Source organism: Xenopus laevis, chromosome 1L (genome assembly GCF_017654675.1).
Source record: "Xenopus laevis strain J_2021 chromosome 1L, Xenopus_laevis_v10.1, whole genome shotgun sequence".
Lineage (NCBI taxonomy): Eukaryota > Metazoa > Chordata > Amphibia > Anura > Pipidae > Xenopus > Xenopus laevis.
In genome coordinates this window covers 152,454,458-152,477,182 of record NC_054371.1, presented here as the reverse complement: position 1 = coordinate 152,477,182, position 22,725 = coordinate 152,454,458, and the positions used below count along the sequence as shown (strand labels likewise).

General features: G+C 43.8%; 1 protein-coding gene and 1 gene segment (V, D, J or C); both read left to right on the top strand.

Annotated features, from left to right (window-relative positions):
- LOC101027262 (uncharacterized) overlaps positions 1–22,725 on the top strand; it is an 834,796-nt gene that overhangs the window by 145,181 nt on the left and 666,890 nt on the right. The window contains 1 exon segment of the mRNA NM_001280604.1: positions 2,039–2,047. Within this exon segment, the coding sequence (NP_001267533.1) occupies positions 2,039–2,047 (9 nt within the window).
- Positions 13,684–14,230, top strand: LOC121400762. The segment is given in 2 exon segments: positions 13,684–13,765; positions 13,851–14,230. Coding segments are annotated over 2 exon segments (426 nt in total).

Below are 22,725 nucleotides of genomic sequence, written 5' to 3'. Positions count from 1 at the left end.
TTTACAGCCGAATAGTCACTCTGGCCACAATAAAAGTTGGTGTCCTATTGGATGTAATAACCCAAAGGGGGGCCTCGGGTATCACCAATTCCAGCCCCAAACACAGTGAATTTTACCGACCGTAGCCGGCTAACCGATCTGGCTCCAGACTCCTTCCCTCCAATCCAATGCGGTCAGTGCATGTACTTGCGGAGGTGCATTCCAGGGTCCCACAGATAACAGTGGAGGACGGGACCTCAGCCGCGCTGTATCGCAACAGCCGTTTCGCCACAAAATGTGGCTTTCTCAAGAGGCCGGACCAGCAACTTAGCTGCCCAGATTGCCAGTCCTGGGAAGGGACTGGAATGTATTGGAGTAGTATGGATTGATGGGAGCTCAGCTATTGCTGGTTCACTTAAAAACAGAGTTACAATTACTAAAGACAATGGAAAGGAAGTTAAAGACACTGCCATGTATTACTGTGCAAGAAGCACAGTGACAGAAGAGAATGAGAAACTCAGACATTATCTAAATGTTAAGAGCACAGTGATACTATATTTTGCTGCATTAGCATTCATGTTAATTATAATTAGGGATGGGCGAATAAATTCGCCATGGTTAAATTCGCGGCGAATTTCTGCGTTTCGCCGCGGGCGAATTTTTCGCGAAATTGCGGCAAAAATTCGCCTCGCGACTCGTTTCGCCGCGCGTCGAAAATTTCGTCGCGCGACGAGCCGAGACGCCGCTAATGCGCGTCAAAACAAAAAGACGCGCGACAAACTAAACATCACCCACAGCAGCCAATAAGATGTGAGCCATCCCTGAGCCAACCCACTGGCTATATAAGGAGCTGCAGAGGCGGCCATTACTCGTGGCGTTTCTGGTAGAGGTAGAGAGAGCAGGATAGTGAGAGATTTGTGTGTGATTTAGCTAGTGGAGTTTGTGTAGAGAGCTTTTTTTTTTTCTGAGTCAGTGCAAGTGGAGGTTGTGGATTTCAGTTTACTGTTTTCCCTCTTCTGCTTGCCTGCTCACCACCCAATAGCCCTTTTTAGGGCTAACTGTCTTTGTCTTTGTCTGTGCTGGTGTGTGTACTCCTTGTGGGTGCACACTTCTGCTGAGGGGATTTAGTTGAGGGTTTTATTTTTTTCTCCTTTCCTTCCCCGAAATATCCAAACCCCCCCCTTATATATATATTTTTTTTTTTAAGTTTAGTTGCCCAATATGACGGGCCGTGGGAGAGGGGGGATGGGTGGTGGTGGTGGTGGTGGGAAGAAGGGTGGGATAGGGAGGGGTGGCCGAGGAAGAGGCCGTGGTGCTGGCCGTGGGCATCCAACCCCACAACAGCCATGTGCCATGCCCAGTCTGGGCACTGTAAATCAGTCGCAGCACAAGCTGCCATCAAAGCAGCTGCCATCACAGCAGCAGCTGCAACAACAACAGCAGCAGCTGCAACAACAACAGCAGCAGCTGCAACAACAACAGCAGCAGCAGCTGCAACAACAGCAGCAGCACCCGCAACAACAGCAGCAGCAAATGCCACAGCAGCAGGTGGCTGTGGGTCGCAGCAGCGGGGCAACTGGTCCACGTAGGACTGTGCCCGATTTTTTTGCCACTGCTTCGCGACCCATACGGTCGCAGCAGGCAGAGGCAGTGGTAGACTGGCTGACCCAGGCTACCTCATCTGCAGCGGGCACCAGTGAGCGGCAGGAGGTGGCATCACCTGCTAGCTCAGTGTGGGATGACACCCCATCCCTCTTATTTGATCCTGAGGTGGACTTGGGCCCAGACACCCTGGATCTTTTTGATGATCAGGCAGGAATGGGGGGGGCATTCATGTCTGATGAAGAGGAGGAGGTGGTCATTTCACAGCCCACATCAATAGGGGATATTGGGCAGGGTCCCCTTATGGCAGGGCAGCAAGTTGCTGGTGTGGGGTCAGACACCAGCATGCTGGATGTGGGTATTGATGCCATGTATGAGGCAGGGTCTGGTCTGGGGGAGGACGATGACAGGGACAGACCCTGGGAGCCGGCTCCAGAGGATAACAGCAGCAGTTCAGGGGGGGAACTGTTTGTTGTTGATGAGGATGAAGAGCCGGCTCCACCGACCACTGCTAGGGGGGGCAGGCAACAGGGCAGCACTGCGCCTAGGTCCAAAGCCTATGTGCGTACGGGTGGGGACCATCCTCAACCCTCCACAGCAGGCAAGGCAGTGGCCCGCACTTCAGCAGTGTGGGCTTTTTTCACGTGCCAGGCAGAGGACCAGGCAATAGCAGTGTGCCAGCTCTGCCGGCAGAAGGTTCGAAGGGGGCAGGCAGGGTCACATATGGGAACATCAGCTTTAAGTTCCCATATGAAACGTCATCACAGGATGACGTGGGAGCAGCACCAAAGTGGCAGGGCACCGGGTGGCAGTGGTGCTTCCTGTCCACCTCCTCCCATTCCTCAGGGAAGAGGTGCTAGCTCCCCAGACCCTGCAGCAGGTGAAGAGGATTCTGGGGCTCACAGTCGGAGGCAGCCACTGTGTAGCTCAGCCTCTTCTGCAGCCTCCTCCTCCTCAATGCGGCCCCTGTCCCGCCAGGTTTCCCTCCCCCAGTTCCTCAGCCGCAAGACGCCTCTCTCCCCCAGCCACCCCCAAGTGCAGAGGCTTAATGGCTGCCTGGCAAAGCTTCTGGCAGTGCAGCTGCTGCCCTATCAGCTAGTCGAAGCAGCCCCCTTCCGACAGCTGATGGCTTGCGCTGCCCCTAACTGGCGGATCCCCAGCCGCCATTATTTTGCCAGGAAGGCCGTCCCTGCCATCCACCAGCATGTGGTTGAGAATGTGTCCCTGTCGCTGGATCATGCTGTTGGCGGCAGGGTGCACTGCACCACTGACACGTGGACCAGCAGGCATGGGCAGGGGAGGTACATAACCTACACTGCGCACTGGGTCACCCTCATGAGTGCTGGGGAGGGTGCAAGCCGGGGCGCTCCCCTCAGGCTACAGGTGCCTCCCCGTGGGGTACAGGGCAAACCCCACATGTCCACTTCCTCCTCCTCCTCCTCCACTATGGATGAGCCACCCCTGAAGCGTCCCCGCAGCTACGCTTCAGTGCAGCACAGGCGATGTCAGGCTGTGCTGCAACTCCTCTCCCTGGGCGAGAGGAGTCATACTGCACCTGAGCTCATGGCTGCCTTCCAGACTCAGGTGCAGCGGTGGTTCACTCCCCGCCAGCTCCAAGCAGGTAATATTGTTTGCGACAACGGTCGCAACCTGCTGGCCGCCATCCGCCTAGGGCACCTGACCCACATGCCTTGCTTTGCACATGTCCTCAACCTTGTGGTGCAGCGCTTCCTCAAGAGCTACCAAGGGTTGGGTGACATGCTGGAGAAGGTACGTAGGGTATGTGCCCATTTTCGCAGGTCCCCCACCGCCAGCGCGTCTTTGGCACGGATGCAGCGGCAGCATAGTCTGCCACCCCACCGGCTCATCTGTGACCTGCCGACGCGCTGGAATTCCACCCTGCACATGGTGGAGCGCCTCGTAGAGCAGCGCTGGGCGGTCAGCAATTACCTGCTGGAGCACAGTGCCAGGGGTACTCAGGGGGCAGATTTGGGGTACTTTAGTGCAGAGCAGTGGCAGCAAATGAGGCAGCTCTGCCAAGTACTTGCCCCCTTTGAGCAGGCGACACGCTTTGTTAGCAGGGACAATGCGTGTCTTAGCGATGTCATACCCCTGGTGTTCCTCCTCAAGCGCACGTTGGATGGGCTGCTAGAGGAGGGTGACGTGCCTGAGGAGGAGGAGGAGGAGGAGAGTAGGCCCCGTAGGCAGGCAGAGGGGGCTGAGGAGGAGATGGTGCCCGATGAGGAGGATGAGGGAGAGGAGGACTGGGTGCCTGCGCAGCATGGGGAGCAGGGCACATGCCACCCAACCACCCCAGCTATTGTCCGCGGCTGGGAGGGTACAGAGCAGGGGCAGGTCGAGCCAGATGACCTGCTGCATCTGGAGGGCAGTCAAGAAGAGGTTGGTCGGGGGCACCTCTTTTACATGGCTGCCCATATGCAGACTTGCCTCCGAAGCGATCCCCGGGTCTGTTCTATCAAAGACCGGGAGGATTATTGGGTGGCTACTTTGCTTGACCCACGGTACAAGGGAAAGGTGGGGGAGTTCCTTGTACCCAGCCAGAGAGAGAGGAGGATGGGTCAATTGAGGAAGGCTCTGTGCTCAAAATTAGTGGAGGCCTTCCCCCAGTCTGACACTTCTCAGGCCTCCACTACTCCACACACCCAGCAGAGACGGGGGCCTAGCAGCAGCAGCAGCAGCAAGGGCGGAGATCTCATGGGTGTGTGGAAGAGCTTTTTCGAGCCTCAACGGCCAGCAGCAGGCCCAGTCAGCACCCAAAGCCACCACCAGCAGCGGGTGGAGCATATGGTGGCTGACTACATGGGGTCAGTCAGCGTGCAGGATGCCATTCGCCCTGACGATGACCCCATGCATTATTGGGTCTCGAGGCTCGACCAGTGGCCAGAACTGGCACAGTACGCTCTGGAGGTGCTGGCTTGCCCCCCTGCCAGTGTCCTGTCAGAGCGTGTCTTCAGTGCCGCAGGTGGGGTGGTCACTGAGAAGCGGACACGGCTATCCACTGGCAGCGTGGATAAGCTGACATTCATTAAAATGAATGAGGCATGGATAAGCGGGGATATCCAAGTGCCCATTGCAGACAGCAGAGACTAGCCTCCTCTCCTCCTTCTCCTCCATAGATTTATCCTCCTCTCTCCATTGCTGCCCATACTCTCCTCCTCAGTGGTATTGCCCATTCCCCATCTGTCTGCACCTGCTGCCCTTGCTGCTGCTGCTGCTGCTGTAGCCTGCTACTAGCCCTAGTAGTACTGCTGCTGTGCTGCATTGTCTGCAATTTTTTTATGGTGGGGGCCTATCAAAGCTCCTACTGCTATCGTAGATACTACTGCTGCATTGTCGGCAAATTTTTTTAGTAGTTGAGGCCTAACATGGCCTCTAAATATGTTTCTTCGAATACTGCCACATTGTTGGCTAATTTCTTCTGGTTGAGGCCTAACATGGCTTCTAAAAATGTTTCTACGAATACTGCCACATTGTTGGCTAATTTCTTCTGGTTGAGGCCTAACATGGCTTCTAAATATGTTGCTTATAATTTTGCCGCTAAGTTGGCTAATTTCTTCTGGTTGAGGCCTAACATGGCTTCTAAAAATGTTTCTTCGAATACTGCCACATTGTTGGCTAATTTCTTCTGGTTGAGGCCTATCATGGCTTCTAAATATGTTGCTTATAATTTTGCCGCTAAGTTGGCTAATTTCTTCTGGTTGAGGCCTAACATGGCTTCTAAAAATGTTTCTTCGAATACTGCCACATTGTTGGCTAATTTCTTCTGGTTGAGGCCTAACATGGCTTCTAAATATGTTGCTTATAATTTTGCCGCTAAGTTGGCTAATTTCTTCTGGTTGAGGCCTAACATGGCTTCTAAAAATGTTTCTTCGAATACTGCCACATTGTTGGCTAATTTCTTCTGGTTGAGGCCTAACATGGCTTCTAAATATGTTGCTTATAATTTTGCCGCTAAGTTGGCTAATTTCTTCTGGTTGAGGCCTAACATGGCTTCTAAATATTTTTCTTACAATTTTGCAGCTAATGTCTTCTGTTTGGGGCCTGCCTTATTTAATTCTTCTGGCTCTAATATAGAGTTTATTAAAAGTTACAACATGACTGTTGTTGCCGCTGCTGTTGCTACTAATGCCTCATTATTTGGCAAACGTCTTCTGTTTGGGGCCTGCCTCATTTAATTCTTCTGGCTCTAATATAGAGTTGATTGAAATTTACAACATGACTGTTGTTGCCGCTGCTGTTGCTACTAATGCCTCATTATTTGGCAAACGTCTTCTGTTTGGGGCCTGCCTCATTTAATTCTTCTGGCTCTAATATAGAGTTGATTGAAATTTACAACATGACTGTTGTTGCCGCTGCTGTTGCTACTTATGCCTCATTATTTGGTAAACGTCTTCTGTTTGGGGCCTGCCTCATTTAATTCTTCTGGCTCTAATATAGAGTTGATTGAAATTTACAACATGACTGTTGTTGCCGCTGCTGTTGCTACTAATGCCTCATTATTTGGCAAACGTCTTCTGTTTGGGGCCTGCCTCATTTAATTCTTCTGGCTCTAATATAGAGTTGATTGAAATTTACAACATGACTGTTGTTGCCGCTGCTGTTGCTACTAATGCCTCATTATTTGGCAAACGTCTTCTGTTTGGGGCCTGCCTCATTTAATTCTTCTGGCTCTAATATAGAGTTGATTGAAATTTACAACATGACTGTTGTTGCCGCTGCTGTTGCTACTAATGCCTCATTATTTGGCAAACGTCTTCTGTTTGGGGCCTGCCTCATTTAATTCTTCTGGCTCTAATATAGAGTTTATTAAAAGTTACAACATGACTGTTGTTGCCGCTGCTGTTGCTACTAATGCCTCATTATTTGGCAAACGTCTTCTGTTTGGGGCCTGCCTCATTTAATTCTTCTGGCTCTAATATAGAGTTGATTGAAATTTACAACATGACTGTTGTTGCCGCTGCTGTTGCTACTAATGCCTCATTATTTGGCAAACGTCTTCTGTTTGGGGCCTGCCTCATTTAATTCTTCTGGCTCTAATATAGAGTTGATTGAAATTTACAACATGACTGTTGTTGCCGCTGCTGTTGCTACTAATGCCTCATTATTTGGTAAACGTCTTCTGTTTGGGGCCTGCCTCATTTAATTCTTCTGGCTCTAATATAGAGTTGATTGAAATTTACAACATGACTGTTGTTGCCGCTGCTGTTGCTACTAATGCCTCATTATTTGGCAAACGTCTTCTGTTTGGGGCCTGCCTCATTTAATTCTTCTGGCTCTAATATAGAGTTTATTAAAAGTTACAACATGACTGTTGTTGCCGCTGCTGTTGCTACTAATGCCTCATTATTTGGCAAACGTCTTCTGTTTGGGGCCTGCCTCATTTAATTCTTCTGGCTCTAATATAGAGTTGATTGAAATTTACAACATGACTGTTGTTGCCGCTGCTGTTGCTACTAATGCCTCATTATTTGGCAAACGTCTTCTGTTTGGGGCCTGCCTCATTTAATTCTTCTGGCTCTAATATAGAGTTGATTGAAATTTACAACATGACTGTTGTTGCCGCTGCTGTTGCTACTAATGCCTCATTATTTGGTAAACGTCTTCTGTTTGGGGCCTGCCTCATTTAATTCTTCTGGCTCTAATATAGAGTTGATTGAAATTTACAACATGACTGTTGTTGCCGCTGCTGTTGCTACTAATGCCTCATTATTTGGCAAACGTCTTCTGTTTGGGGCCTGCCTCATTTAATTCTTCTGGCTCTAATATAGAGTTTATTAAAAGTTACAACATGACTGTTGTTGCCGCTGCTGTTGCTACTAATGCCTCATTATTTGGCAAAACTCTGGTGGGTGTCTATCAAGGCTCCTACTGCTGTTGCTGACACTACTGCTGCATTGTCGGCAATTTTTTTTTGTAGTTGAGGCCTATCATGGCTTCTAAAACTGTTTCTTCGAATACTGCCACATTGTTGGTTAATGTCTTCTGGTGGTTGAGGCCTAACATGGCTTCTAAAAATGTTTTTTCGAATACTGCCATATTGTTGGCTAATTTCTTCTGGGGGTTGAGGCCTATCATGGCTTCTAAAACTGTTTCTTCGAATACTGCCACATTGTTGGTTAATTTCTTCTGGTGGTTGAGGCCTAACATGGCTTCTAAAAATGTTTTTTCGAATACTGCCATATTGTTGGCTAATTTCTTCTGGGGGTTGAGGCCTATCATGGCTTCTAAAAATGTTTCTTCGAATACTGCCACATTGTTTGGCTAATTTCTTCTGGGGGTTGAGGCCTAACATGGTTTCTAAATAGGTTGCTTGTAATTTTGCCGCTAAGTTGGCTAATGTCTTCTGGTGGTTGAGGCCTATCATGGCTTCTAAAAATGTTTCTTCGAATACTGCCACATTGTTGGCTAATTTCTTCTGGTGGTTGAGGCCTAACATGGCTTCTAAAAATGTTTTTTCGAATACTGCCATATTGTTGGCTAATTTCTTCTGGGGGTTGAGACCTATCATGGCTTCTAAAAATGTTTCTTCGAATACTGCCACATTGTTTGGCTAATTTCTTCTGGGGGTTGAGGCCTAACATGATTTCTAAATAGGTTGCTTTTAATTTTGCCGCTAAGTTGGCTAATGTCTTCTGGTGGTTGAGGCCTATCATGGCTTCTAAAAATGTTTCTTCGAATACTGCCACATTGTTGGCTAATTTCTTCTGGTGGTTGAGGCCTAACATGGCTTCTAAAAATGTTTCTTCGAATACTGCCATATTGTTGGCTAATTTTTTCTGGGGGTTGAGGCCTATCATGGCTTCTAAATAGGTTGCTTGTAATTTTGCCGCTAAGTTGGCTAATGTCTTCTGGTGGTTGAGGCCTATCATGGCTTCTAAAAATGTTTCTTCGAATACAGCCCCATTGTTTGGCTAATTTCTTCTGGGGGTTGAGGCCTGCCTCATTTAATTCTTCTGGCTCTAATAAAATTGATTACAACAATGCTTGCTGCTTGGTTGTCAAATGTATTCACACTATTATTACCCCTGAAACGACTGCGGCCAAAAGTCCTTTGCCTCTGTCATTATTCTTTCTTTTGAAATGATAGGAGTGCTCTAAAAAATGTATACAGGGAGGGCATGTGTGTATAGCAGTAACTGAGTGGAACATAGGTGCGAATTGCTCTTCCCATTGATTCCAAAGCAAAACATGGCATATATACATTCATCACTGTGTACAAAAGTAAGGGAAATGTTTTAATGGTAGTCCCAAAGCCATGTCTGGTCTGGGAGTCAAAATAGGCCCTTGCATTCAAATTACACAGAGGCCCAAACAGGCCCCAAACATCAGCCCAGTAAATTTGACTGGAAACCAACCAACCTGGCAACCCTGGCTGACACAAACATAGCCATAAACTCTACTTAAATTCATGCTGTAAGTAATAATTTAGATTGAATTTGTCCTCTATGAATGCTTTTGTCCTTGAGTTAAATAAACGAGACAACACAGTTTGCTTAATGGAAAGAGGAATTTCATTCCTAGATGATGTCCATCTTACATCCCACTTTCAGCTGCATCTGCTATTTTGCGACTTTCAACTTCACAAGCAGTCTTGTCCCAGTTTGCTGTCCATAACCTTCAAAGAGAACACACGCCATCCTTTGTTTCCAAACACTTTACACAACGTATTCATAGATCCAGTGCAAAGCCCTTAAAGGGGTGGTTCACCTTTAAGGAAACTTTTAGTATGCAATAGTATGGCAAATTCTAAGCAACTTTTAATTTGGTTTTATTATTTGCCTTTTTCTTCTAAGTTCTGACTCTTTGCAGCTTTTAAATGTGGTTCAATGAGTTGACCCCAACTAAAAAGCAAATACTATGTCAGGCTACAAATGTATTGTTAGTCATTGCTACTTTTTTACATTTAGGCCTCTCCTATTCATATTCCAGTCTCTTATTTAAATCAATGTATGATTGCTAGGGGAATAATGTTACTTCTAATAGTGCCTAATTGCCAAATATAGTGTGACTTAATATCATAATTTATTTTAAAAAATCAATGTATTTGAGTGTTACAGTAGTCAATTTATCAATTTCGTCGCCGTCGCGACGAGGTTCGTCGCCGTCGCGACGAGGTTCGTCGCCGGGCGACGAGATTCGTCGCCGCGCGACGAGATTCGGCGCGCGTCATATCAAACTATGTTTGCGCACGCGCGCGCGTGCGTCATGTGACGCGCGTCGTGTGCGCGCACGCGTCATGTGACGCGCGTCATGCGCGCGTCAAAAATGGGCGTCGCCACTATAAATAGCCCCGCCCGTGCTTACATTTTTAGGAGTGCAGTTTGAAAATGGCAGGACCTGGCATGATGAACCGGGACCAGCTAAGGTACTTCGTCAGGTACCTGCACCAGGAGGGATACGACAATATCCCTCCTGGAGTGAGAGGAATCCAGGCGCTCCGAAGGAGCATAATGGAGAGATTGAGGCGCAGGCTGCGGAGGGAGTACCGCCTGCGTTTAAGTTTGCGGGAGCTCCAGAGGATCTGGAGCGATCTCAAAAGACGCCACAGCGCATTTGTAGATGAGCTGCGCATGGAGGTGGAAGGTAGAGTTATTTAAAAAGAAACATCTTATAATGATTTGCTATTTTACAGCAAAAATGTATTTAAGTGAATACTGTAATTAGGATTGGAACAGTTGACTTTGACTGACTGACATAATTGCAGACAAGTTAGATAACAAGTAAATGAGCTGTCAAATGGAGATTATTTAAACAGATTATAATAGATTTATTTAAATGCAATACATGAGTTTCCCTTCTTAACTACAATAAAGCCACTTGATTCCTATTTATTTTGGTATTTTGGAGCAAATGTGTATTTGTTTAGGCCTGTGACAAGGCTAATAAGAATTTTACTTCACATAAAGGTAGATTTATTTAAACATAATAAATAGGTTTCCCTTCTTAACTACAATAAAGCCACTTGATCAGGCTCGGATCTGTGGAAAGGTCACCAAGGCCCGGGCCTAGGGCTGGAAGATTTTAGGGTGGCGGCATGCTGCCCAACCACACCCATATTGGTTCAGAAAAACTGGGGATGCACAGGAGATACAATAGTTTCCCATGCAGCAATCCCCATTGCTCCTGTCCAGATGATAAAAATTTGCCCGAATAAAGGGGAGGGGACAGGGGCGACGAATGGCAGTGGGCCTAGGGGCGCCTACTATGTAAATCTTGCCCTGCACTTGATTCCTATTTATTTTGGTATTTTGGAGCAAATGTGTATTTGTTTAGGCCTGTGACAAGGCTAATAAGAATTTTACTTCACATAAAGGTAGATTTATTTAAACGGAAAAAATAGGTTTCCCTTCTTAACTACAATAAAGTTAATTTTCCTGTAGTTACAACATGACACCTTATCCTGTATAATTTATACTATACAAATGCAATTGCTGTGTTACTCAAACTGAAATTTATTCATTGCCAGCTGAATGGATCCAAGATGATCCTGATGATGGGGAAGTACCACCACCACCACCACCACCTGACCAGGCAGCACCGCCTCCACCTGATGAGGCAGCACCGCCTCCACCTGATGAGGCAGCACCGCCTCCACCACCTGTCCAGGCGGCACCACCACCTCACCAGGCGGCACGACCAGTGGACGACCAGGGGCTCAGTGTAGGCACTCAGACAGAGAATGCCTACTACGACCAGACTGAGCTCCTGGTCACCCTAGTCCACCAAGTTAATGCCATGCGGCAGGAGCTGGGAGAGGTTAGGGACATTGTAGACAACCTGCAGAGGGTAGTTGCTCCTCCTCCTCCTCCACTTTAATTTATTTATTGTTTGTTACAGCACCGTTGTGCTATATGTTGTAAATTAAAAAATTTTTTTATATCTCTATATTTTGAGTTCATTTTTCATTTGACTAAACTAATACTCACATGGTACTTGGAATTGTTTGGATTCTAATAACACAACGATGACTATTCTTAATCGGAGTCATTAAAATTACATTACATAGTATTTCAGAATCATTACAATTACATGATGTAAATATAAGGTTCATTCACATAAACATATGGTTTATTCATTTTTATCTGAAATACAAAGCATCCAGATACTATCTGTTCAGATTTATTAGTTGTACTTGTGTTAGTAATCTACTATTAGATATATGAAGTACAGATGGTACTTTTTGGTTAAACAGAGATATAGAGTAGTAGTAGATACCATTACCAGTTGACCAGAGGTAATGTGAAAAAATCCACAAACGTTAAAAGTTTAAGAAACTTGCAAAATGGGAGCCATTTTTTCAAGATAGGAGTCCTCTAACAATGCAGGGCATGTGTGTAGCAGTATACTAAGTGAAACACGCATGTGTATTGGTCTTCCCATGGAGTCCAATCCAATTCAGCACATTCAGACACAAAGCAAAAGATACCATGTTCATTTATCATCACAGACTACAAAGCTTGAAACTAAGGGGAAAATTTTTATTTGTAGGCCCAAAGATGAAAAAAGGTTATACAAACAAAACACCCATAGAAGATGGGCTTCATCAAATTGCACTGCGCGTCAAAAATAACGTCGCGCGTTAAAACTCATACTGGCGTCCGCGACAAAATATTTTTGACGCGCGACAAAATCGGCCCGCGCGACTCGTTTCGCGAATTTTTCGCCGTTTCGCGAATTTCGCTGGAAATTCGCGAATTATTCGGCGAAGCGAAACGCGACAGATTCGCCCATCACTAATTATAATGCAACCTTATAGTAGGAACCAAAAGATAGCATGGTTTTGGGCCATTTTTCTTCTATTCTATCAACTCTAGTAATACAAAAATTATTTTAAAGGGGCAGTTGTTTTATTTGTCACTATTTAAATTGAATTTAAAGCATTATAGAAAATACACTAGTAAAGAGCATGCAACAGATGGGGAGTCATAAAGTAACATGATGCTAGGGTTGTGGACATCATCATAGGCATATGCAATGCATATAGACATAATCAATCAGAGCTCTCCCATTACCATCCTCCATTCAGCCCTGACTGACTGAATTCTTAAAGTTTAAACAGAACAGAACATTTCTTAGCAGCATAAGGAAAATGCCAGCAGATAATGCATCAAATGTTAACAAACTGTTACACACTAAAGTCAAAATAATGTATCAAATGTTTAACTATTTAGAATATTGGCAACCAGTCTTGCTGAGCTGCTGCTGGAAAGTATAAGGGGAGTGGGAAATGAAACATTAATTTTAAGAATACATTTAGACCTAAAACAAGTCATGTCATTTAATCATTTATTTTACTCTACTTGGCACAAAAACAGTTGTAGTGTAACTAGTGATGGGCGAATTTATTCGTCAGACGCAAATTCGCATTGTATTTGCGCGATTCGCTTCAGCATAAAAAAACCGACGCCGGCGTCAAAAACGAGTATAGAATCAGGAGCCAGGAATGTAGTGGAGGACAGAGGCTGGGGGTCAAAACCCATTAGTAACACAGTACAAAGTCACAGTCCGAGAGAGTGGTCAGTAACAGATGAAGGAATGGAATACGAATTACTAGTTTTACTTTATTTTTACTATTTGGAAGTTAAAAACATGGATTTTATTGCACTTTATGCAAAGTAAAACATTTACCTTCCATTTTGGGAAAGTTGCCAGGATCTAACAAACTGTCCTGCACAGCTTCCACTGGAAACTGCATAGTTTCTTTGGTGGGAAATATTTATCATAGCCAAGGAGCATCTTATTATGCAAGTGTAATACCCCTGCTCTCCAGGAATGTTTAAAAAACTGAGCTTTAAAATGAGCTTTCACCAAGTACCATTCGCGTCTTCACCTATTAACACCACATTTTTCTCAAATGTTTATTGTATTTTGGGTATAAAATAAAAATCACCTTTGGTGGAATATATAATACTTCAAAGTTCTTGTATAAGTAAATGTATATATTTTACAAATAGGCCGATAGTCGGTCAAGTTGGTTATATTAACCCATAGCAAATTATGCAAATACAATTTAAATGTTCTGTTTAGTTCCTTTATAAAAACCTGCAGCTCCTAGCCAAAGCAGAGGAATTAGATGTTCTACATCCGACTGCCAGTCCCATAACTCTCGCTGTCAGTATGAAGTTGTTTCTAGTTTGTTTATTATTCCTCTCAGGTTTATCAGGTAAGAATGTTCAGGAGATACTGGATAATTCCATTCCTCAAGCTATTACTTATAATAAACTGTTTTTATCTCTAATCTATTTCAGGAGGTCACTGTGATGTACAACTTGATCAGTCAGAGCCAGTGGTGATAAAGCCGGGAGGGTCTCACAAACTGTCCTGCACAGCCTCTGGCTTCACATTCAGTAGCTATGGGATGCACTGGGTTAGACAGGCTCCTGGGAAAGGATTACAGTGGGTGTCTGCTATTAGCAGTGGTAGCGGGAGTAGCACATACTATGCTGATTCAGTTAAAGGAAGATTCACCATCTCCAGAGACAATAATAACAACAAGTTATATCTGCAAATGAACAATTTACAAACTGAAGACACTGCCGTGTATTACTGTGCTAGAGACACAGTGACAAATAATCACAGAGCAGCGCAGCAAAAACTCTTATCCTGCCCTTCCACAATCTTGCAGTAGGGGGCAAAAAAGACACAATAAACAATGGCATGCATAAAATAAAAGCAAATGTATATGTCAGAAACCTTTTTTGTGGAATGAATGGTGGATAATATATATTACAGAAATGTGTCAGAGCTATAGAATTATTCAATGAAAATCCAGCTGTGGGAAGATTGTGGGATAGCTTTTACAATGACAGGAAAGCAGGTTTCTTATGCAGAGAATAGACAGGGACACAATAATGAAGCAAAAAAATTGAGATTTGCCTTTACTTTATTCTCTCTGGCACATTAAATCAGTGGTTCACCTTAAAGTTAACTTTTAGTATGTTGTAGAATAGCTAGTTAAAAGTAGTTTTTCAATTGGTCTTCATATATATCTTTTTTATAGTTTTTGAATTATTTGCCTTTTTTCTTTTGTCTCTTTTCAGCTTTCAAAAGAGCTCACTGACCCCTTTCAAAACCAAATGCTCTGTGCGGCTACAAAGTTATTGTTATTGCTACTTTTTATTACTCATCTTTCTATTCAGGCCTCTCCTATTCATATTACAATGCCTTATCCAAATCAATGCATGGTTGCTAGGGTAATTTGGACCATAGCAACCAGATTGCTGAAACTGTAAACTGGAGAACTGCTGAATATACTAAAGGTTAATTTAAAGGTGAACAACCCCTTTAACAGGGTGCTTGTTTTCATATGGCAACACAAAATGTAAGTGTTTCTTATAGCTGAAAACATAGTCTTCCTAACTACACTAGGGCCTCTCCCACACTCTGAACCACCACCACTAGGTTAGCATCATGTTAGTGATGGTGTAGCATTTCCTCTATAGCCTCCACCTTCTGACACAGGTCAATGTGTTTGGGGAGCTGCATAGGTGGATTTTCAATAAGGCTAGGGGAGGCTAAGCCTCTCCAAACCTGTCTGACCCTTAAAATAAAAAGATATAAAACAAAATAAAGCCTGCTCCGTTGCTGACTGCACTGTTCCTTCATCAGGGATTGGTAGCTAAGGTCCGCCTCCAAATCACGATGTTGAAGATATCAGTTGCACTCTGATTGGATATATGTGGTTTGTAGCTTGTCCAATCAGAGCACAGCTGACTTTACAGTGAAATGTACCAACCAGGTACAGAGTAGGCGTGGCTGGGAAAACTTTAACGACTGAAGGCACCATGGCAGAAGGGAGACTGATATGAAGAAGTTGGAACATCCAACTGGGCATGTTTGCAAATTTCATTCAACTCACAGGTACAATATACAGAAGATTCTCCACCAGCTTGAATAAGTATGGGTTTTTAGGTTGTTTTTCCTTTCTTTTTTTGCTCCGTTTCTTGTTGCTTTATACTAGTTTTTCTGACTTTTTTCATTGTTGTTTTCAAGGAAACAGCCCTCTGTTATACCTACCATTTTTCCTGAGGCTCTTACATGTAAATTAGCATTTCATTTCCCACTGAGTATAATGTGCCAGGACCCACTGTCTCCCATTGAGTATAATGTGCCAGGACCCACTGTCTCCCACTGAGTATAATGTGCCAGAACCCACTGTCTCCCACTGAGTATAATGTGCCAGGACCCACTGTCTCCCACTGAGTATAATGTGCCAGGACCCACTGTCTCCCGCTGAGTATAATGTGCCAGGACCCACTGTCTCCCACTGAGTATAATGTGCCAGGACCCACTGTCTCCCACTGAGTATAATGTGCCAGGATCCACTGCCTCCCACTGAGTATAATGTGCCAGGACCCACTGTCTCCCACTGAGTATAATGTGCCAGGACCCACTGTCTCCCATTGAGTATAATGTGCCAGGACCCACTGTCTCCCACTGAGTATAATGTGCCAGAACCCACTGTCTCCCACTGAGTATAATGTGCCAGGACCCACTGTCTCCCACTGAGTATAATGTGCCAGGACCCACTGTCTCCCGCTGAGTATAATGTGCCAGGACCCACTGTCTCCCACTGAGTATAATGTGCCAGGACCCACTGTCTCCCACTGAGTATAATGTGCCAGGATCCACTGCCTCCCACTGAGTATAATGTGCCAGGACCCACTGTCTCCCGCTGAGTATAATGTGCCAGGACCCACTGTCTCCCACTGCGTATAATGTGCCAGGACCTACGGTCTCCCACTGAGTATAATGTGCCAGGACCCACTGTCTCCCGCTGAGTATAATGTGCCAGGACCCACTGTCTCCCACTGAGTATAATGTGCCAGGACCCACGGTCTCCCACTGAGTATAATGTGCCAGGACCCACGGTCTCCCACTGAGTATAATGTGCCAGAACCCACTGTCTCCCGCTGAGTATAATGTGCCAGGACCCACTGTCTCCCACTGAGTATAATGTGCCAGGACCCACTGTCTCCCACTGAGTATAATGTGCCAGGACCCACTGTCTCCCGCTGAGTATAATGTGCCAGGACCCACTGGCTCCCACTGAGTATAATGTGCCAGGACCCACTGGCTCCCACTGAGTATAATGTGCCAGAACCCACTGTCTCCCACTGAGTATAATGTGCCAGGACCCACTGTCTCCCAATGAGTATAATGTGCCAGGACCCACTGTCTCCCACTGAGTATAATGTGCCAGGACCCACTGTCTCCCACTGAGTATAATGTGTCAGTACCCACTGTTTTCCACTGAGTATAATGTGCCAGGACCCACTGTCTCCAATACACTTAATATATTTTGGAAAAAAAAAACATACTGTTTAACCCAACCGGTGTGCAGGCTCTATTAGCCCACCCCTCTGGTAGGGTAAAAGAAATTCAGGGTGACTGGTTCACTTTAAGTTAGCCAGTATATGGTCAACTTTAGCCTCTCCAAACAAAAAAATCACCCTCCACCTATGGGGAGCTGGGTGTCAACACAGCCAGCAATTGTTCTGCCATAGAGAAATAACCCCTTATGTGAAAGCTGGTAAAATGGTGGATCAAATTCAGGTGCTCTGGTAAAGCTAATTGCCAACATTTCTATATAAATATTATATTGTATACACATTCTTGTGCCGACTTGTACATTATTCACATTAAAACATTAGAAAATAATATCATCATAAACTTTATCCATATTCCAGTGAAAAGATATACTGTATTTAACATATCCTCCACAAATACAATTTTGGAATATCTTAACCAAGAAAAAAATACTGAAAAATAATTTAAGAAAAATACAGGATAACTGCAGTCCCGGAATTAGATCTCTCTGAATTGTCATTTCCTTCATAAATCAAGCCAAACATTCAGCCATAGCAATGTGCCCATTGGAGCAACACAATTGAGTTTTCGTATCCAATACTTCTAATTTTAACAACTCAATGCATATGTCAGCACCCCTTGATCTAATTCTGGCTGTTGGGCAATATATATTTATATATGCATCTGGATTAAAACACCAGGTCTTTAGCCATTGACACACTGCTGTTGGATGGAGAATAGTGGCGGCCAAAATGCTCACAGCTGATAATGTTACTAAATGAGAAGCGCTATGTATGCAATACACTCCTGTGCTTTTGTGCAATTGCAGGAGTTGGTTGAAGAAATCTAGGTTCATGGATTCAGATTAGTTGGTCCCATTTTGCAGAATCCTCAGTCATCACAGGACCCCAACCCCACTGCAAAACAGTGTGTGTGTGTGTGTGTAGAGGGGAGAGGATTATATAGAGCCTGCTATGGTTATGCCCCAATTTCTATGTACACAGGAGAAATTGATCTTTTATTATCATCATTGCGTACTGTGTTTTCATGACACAAGTAGACAATGGTTACTCACATAAAATAAATCATGTGTGTATATATATATATATATATATATATATATATATATATATATATAAGCCCAAATTTGAAAGCACTCACAGCAGATTTCATCAGTGTATAAAAAGGTTTATTCACCGCTCACATCTACGCGTTTCAACCCTCAATGGGTCGTCATCAGGATGCACTGTCTCCCACTGAGTATAATGTGCCAGGACCCACTGTCTCCCACTGAGTATAATGTGCCAGGACCCACTGTCTCCCACTGAGTATAATGTGCCAGGACCCACGGTCTCCCACTGAGTATAATGTGCCAGGACCCACGGTCTCCCACTGAGTATAATGTGCCAGAACCCACTGTCTCCCGCTGAGTATAATGTGCCAGGACCCACTGTCTCCCACTGAGTATAATGTGCCAGGACCCACTGTCTCCCACTGAGTATAATGTGCCAGGACCCACTGTCTCCCGCTGAGTATAATGTGCCAGGACCCACTGGCTCCCACTGAGTATAATGTGCCAGGACCCACTGGCTCCCACTGAGTATAATGTGCCAGAACCCACTGTCTCCCACTGAGTATAATGTGCCAGGACCCACTGTCTCCCAATGAGTATAATGTGCCAGGACCCACTGTCTCCCACTGAGTATAATGTGCCAGGACCCACTGTCTCCCACTGAGTATAATGTGTCAGTACCCACTGTTTTCCACTGAGTATAATGTGCCAGGACCCACTGTCTCCAATACACTTAATATATTTTGGAAAAAAAAACCGTACTGTTTAACCCAACCGGTGTGCAGGCTCTATTAGCCCACCCCTCTGGTAGGGTAAAAGAAATTCAGGGTGACTGGTTCCCTTTAAGTTAGCCAGTATATGGTCAACTGTAGCCTCTCCAAACAAAAAAATCACCCTCCACCTATGGGGAGCTGGGTGTCAACACAGCCAGCAATTGTTCTGCCATAGAGAAATAACCCCTTATGTGAAAGCTGGTAAAATGGTGGATCAAATTCAGGTGCACTGGTAAAGCTAATTGCCAACATTTCTATATAAATATTATATTGTATACACATTCTTGTGCCGACTTGTACATTATTCACATTAAAACATTAGAAAATAATATCATCATAAACTTTATCCATATTCCAGTGAAAAGATATACTGTATTTAACATATCCTCCACAAATACAATTTTGGAATATCTTAACCAAGAAAAAAATACTGAAAAATAATTTAAGAAAAATACAGGATAACTGCAGTCCCGGAATTAGATCTCTCTGAATTGTCATTTCCTTCATAAATCAAGCCAAACATTCAGCCATAGCAATGTGCCCATTGGAGCAACACAATTGAGTTTGCGTATCCAATACTTCTAATTTTAACAACTCAATGCATATGTCAGCACCCCTTGATCTAATTCTGGCTGTTGGGCAATATATATTTATATATGCATCTGGATTAAAACACCAGGTCTTTAGCCATTGACACACTGCTGTTGGATGGAGAATAGTGGCGGCCAAAATGCTCACAGCTGATAATGTTACTAAATGAGAAGCGCTATGTATGCAATACACTCCTGTGCTTTTGTGCAATTGCAGGAGTTGGTTGAAGAAATCTAGGTTCATGGATTCAGATTAGTTGGTCCCATTTTGCAGAATCCTCAGTCATCACAGGACCCCAACCCCACTGCAAAACACTGTGTGTGTGTGTGTGTAGAGGGGAGAGGATTATATAGAGCCTGCTATGGTTATGCCCCAATTTCTATGTACACAGGAGAAATTGATCTTTTATTATCATCATTGCGTACTGTGTTTTCATGACACAAGTAGACAATGGTTACTCACATAAAATAAATCATGTGTGTATATATATATATATATATATATATATATATATATATATATATATATATATATATATATATATATATATATATAAGCCCAAATTTGAAAGCACTCACAGCAGATTTCATCAGTGTATAAAAAGGTTTATTCACCGCTCACATCTACGTGTTTCAACCCTCAATGGGTCGTCATCAGGATCCTGATGACGACCCATTGAGGGTTGAAACGCGTAGATGTGAGCGGTGAATAAACCTTTTTATACACTGATGAAATCTGCTGTGAGTGCTTTCAAATTTGGGCTTATGTGAATTATGGTTAGCACCCAGCCGTGATACTTTATATGGTGAGTGCCGTTATATGTGGAATTATATATATATATATATATATATAACAAACAAGGGAAAGTTGTGCTCACCACTAGTTTTTAAAAATCTTGTAGCTGCCCCTGTGCCCGGAATGCAGATACAAAAAGAACAAAAAACCAGCACCAGGGGTCTTTGCAGTGAAAAAAACTTGTATTGTTACATAGGTATGTATAACCGACGTTTCGGTCCCTCTTGGGACCTTTATCAATTTGGACCGAAACGTCGGTTATACATACCTATGTAACAATACAAGTTTTTTTCACTGCAAAGACCCCTGGTGCTGGTTTTTTGTTCTTTATATATATATATATATATATATAAAGAACATAATGCGGATGCATTAATGTGCTAATAAATAATTTATTATTTTTCAACACGGTGTGCGTGTAACTCTGGAACGCTGTCTACTACAATCTATACACTGCACCCGAAATAATACATGAAGTGACGAGTGCGGACTTACACGGAAGCTATATATATATATATATATATATATATATATATATATATATATATATATATATATTTACCAAATTACCTTCTGGGTAGCCTGGCAAGGTATGGGTTCCTTTAACAGACGGGTACAAAGTAAAGATGGAACTCTCTGTTTTACTAGAACATGTAAATCAGAACCATGAACAAACAAAGAATATCAGTAAAGAATACAGTTATTGACCATTTATTAACCCCTGTGGTGCATTACATATAACTGACAGTTCAGGCCTGCTTGTTGTGTACACTTTACGTTGGTGCGCACTTATCTGTAATCTCTGGTGTTGCATCCATGAATTCCAGTACATTTGTAATCCGTTCATGTGTATCTGTACAGTTTTTCCAGAGAGTGCAGTGTCCAGTAGTTAGTCCTGGCTCTCCTTTGACTATAACTGGGCCCAGGGGCATAACTACAGTGGAAGCAGAAGCTGCGGCTGCTGGGGGGCCCAGGAGGTATAGAGGGCTTAATGAAACCCTAATTATTGAGCAATTTCAATATATATTGATAAAACAGGAAAACCTCTGGATATGTTGGGGACCCTAAAATTAATCTGCTGTGGGGCCCAGTAACATCTAGTTACGCCACTGACTTGGCCAGTAACTAAGCCGAGGTGACTGATCCTAATGGGCGCTGGAACCTGGGGCTCTAACCTACTCTGATCAGAGAAGGGGCCTGACTAATGAACCTTCTGGCCTCATGAGGAAACTTTTGGCGACTTCGGAAAGCCAAAGCGATCCGAGTGCCATCCCACCGCCGATTTACATTCTAGCTGGCGGGAAGGCATTTAGGGGAGATTATTCGCCCAAAGAAGAGGCGATTTGTCACTGGGTGACTGATCTGCCCGAGCAGCCACATCTGCCACCACCCTATTATAAAATATTTTTATCTTTACCAAGTGCAAATGCAAGACAAGCACTGAACTAATCTCCCATTTTTTGCTTTCTTATGTGGGGTCATGAATACTGACCTTAGCAGAGTAGAGGTTTAAAATTCTTTGCCCTGGTTCTGTCTGTAAAGTCAAGTCAATTCCAATTAGTCTGCACCACATACAGTCATGCACAAGTGACTTATTGCTTTCAGTTTGTGCATGTGACTTTTGGAGAGGTCTTGCACATGCCCCCCCCTATAATACTGCAATGCTTAACCCTTGTCACGAACACAACAAGTATTGTATTTTAAAGTAAAACAGATTCCTGTGCTTATATCCTTTTATTACTAGAAGAATAAGTTGCTTTAACAGATTTTAAAATTTCCTGGATTTTACATATTTTTTTACTGGCCCCCTGAAAAACTTAAATGGTTGTTCTTCTATATATTCAGCTTATTAAGTAATTGTTCAAATTTTCAGTCAGTCCCAGTCAAGGTTAAACCGGGGGGTCTCACATATTGACTCCATATTGACTCTTAGCAATAATGGTACAAACTGGGCAGTTTCCTGGGTTTATAGTGGCTAATTATGGTTGGTACTGGTGCCATAAGCCCATAACATATTATGATAATTCACGTAAAAGTAAACCTTTATGAAACTGTATTGTATCAACAAACCACAAATCTATAGACACAGTCATATACTGCTTTGTAAGAGTTGCAGTGACAAACCGTTCCAAAGAAAAGTGAAAACGATAATCATGTCCTTCTGTAATCTTGCAGTAGGTGGAAGCAAACTCATGCTAATATCTCATTTATACATCCAAACCATATTCACTTTCTCGGAAAACATTTTATTTATTTATCTCTTACGGGGTTATTTATCAAGGTCCGAACTTATCTCAATATTCTCTTCTTCAAACTCCGATCTAAGCCGCTTGGGTTTTTAACGCTTATTTATTATTACATTTTCACGAAAATGTGCTTTGCGGTAAAAACTCAGATTTTCATGATTTTTTTTCGGAGTTTTCACCCAATTTTCAGGATTTTTTCGGAGTTTTCACCCGAAACCTCAGATTTTTGCCCGAAACCTCAGAAAACTTCGGGGTATAGCACGAGACCCAATGCATATCAAAAAATCATTGGGACTTCCCCCATTGACTTATATGCAGTCTGAGATGCTGGGTTTTC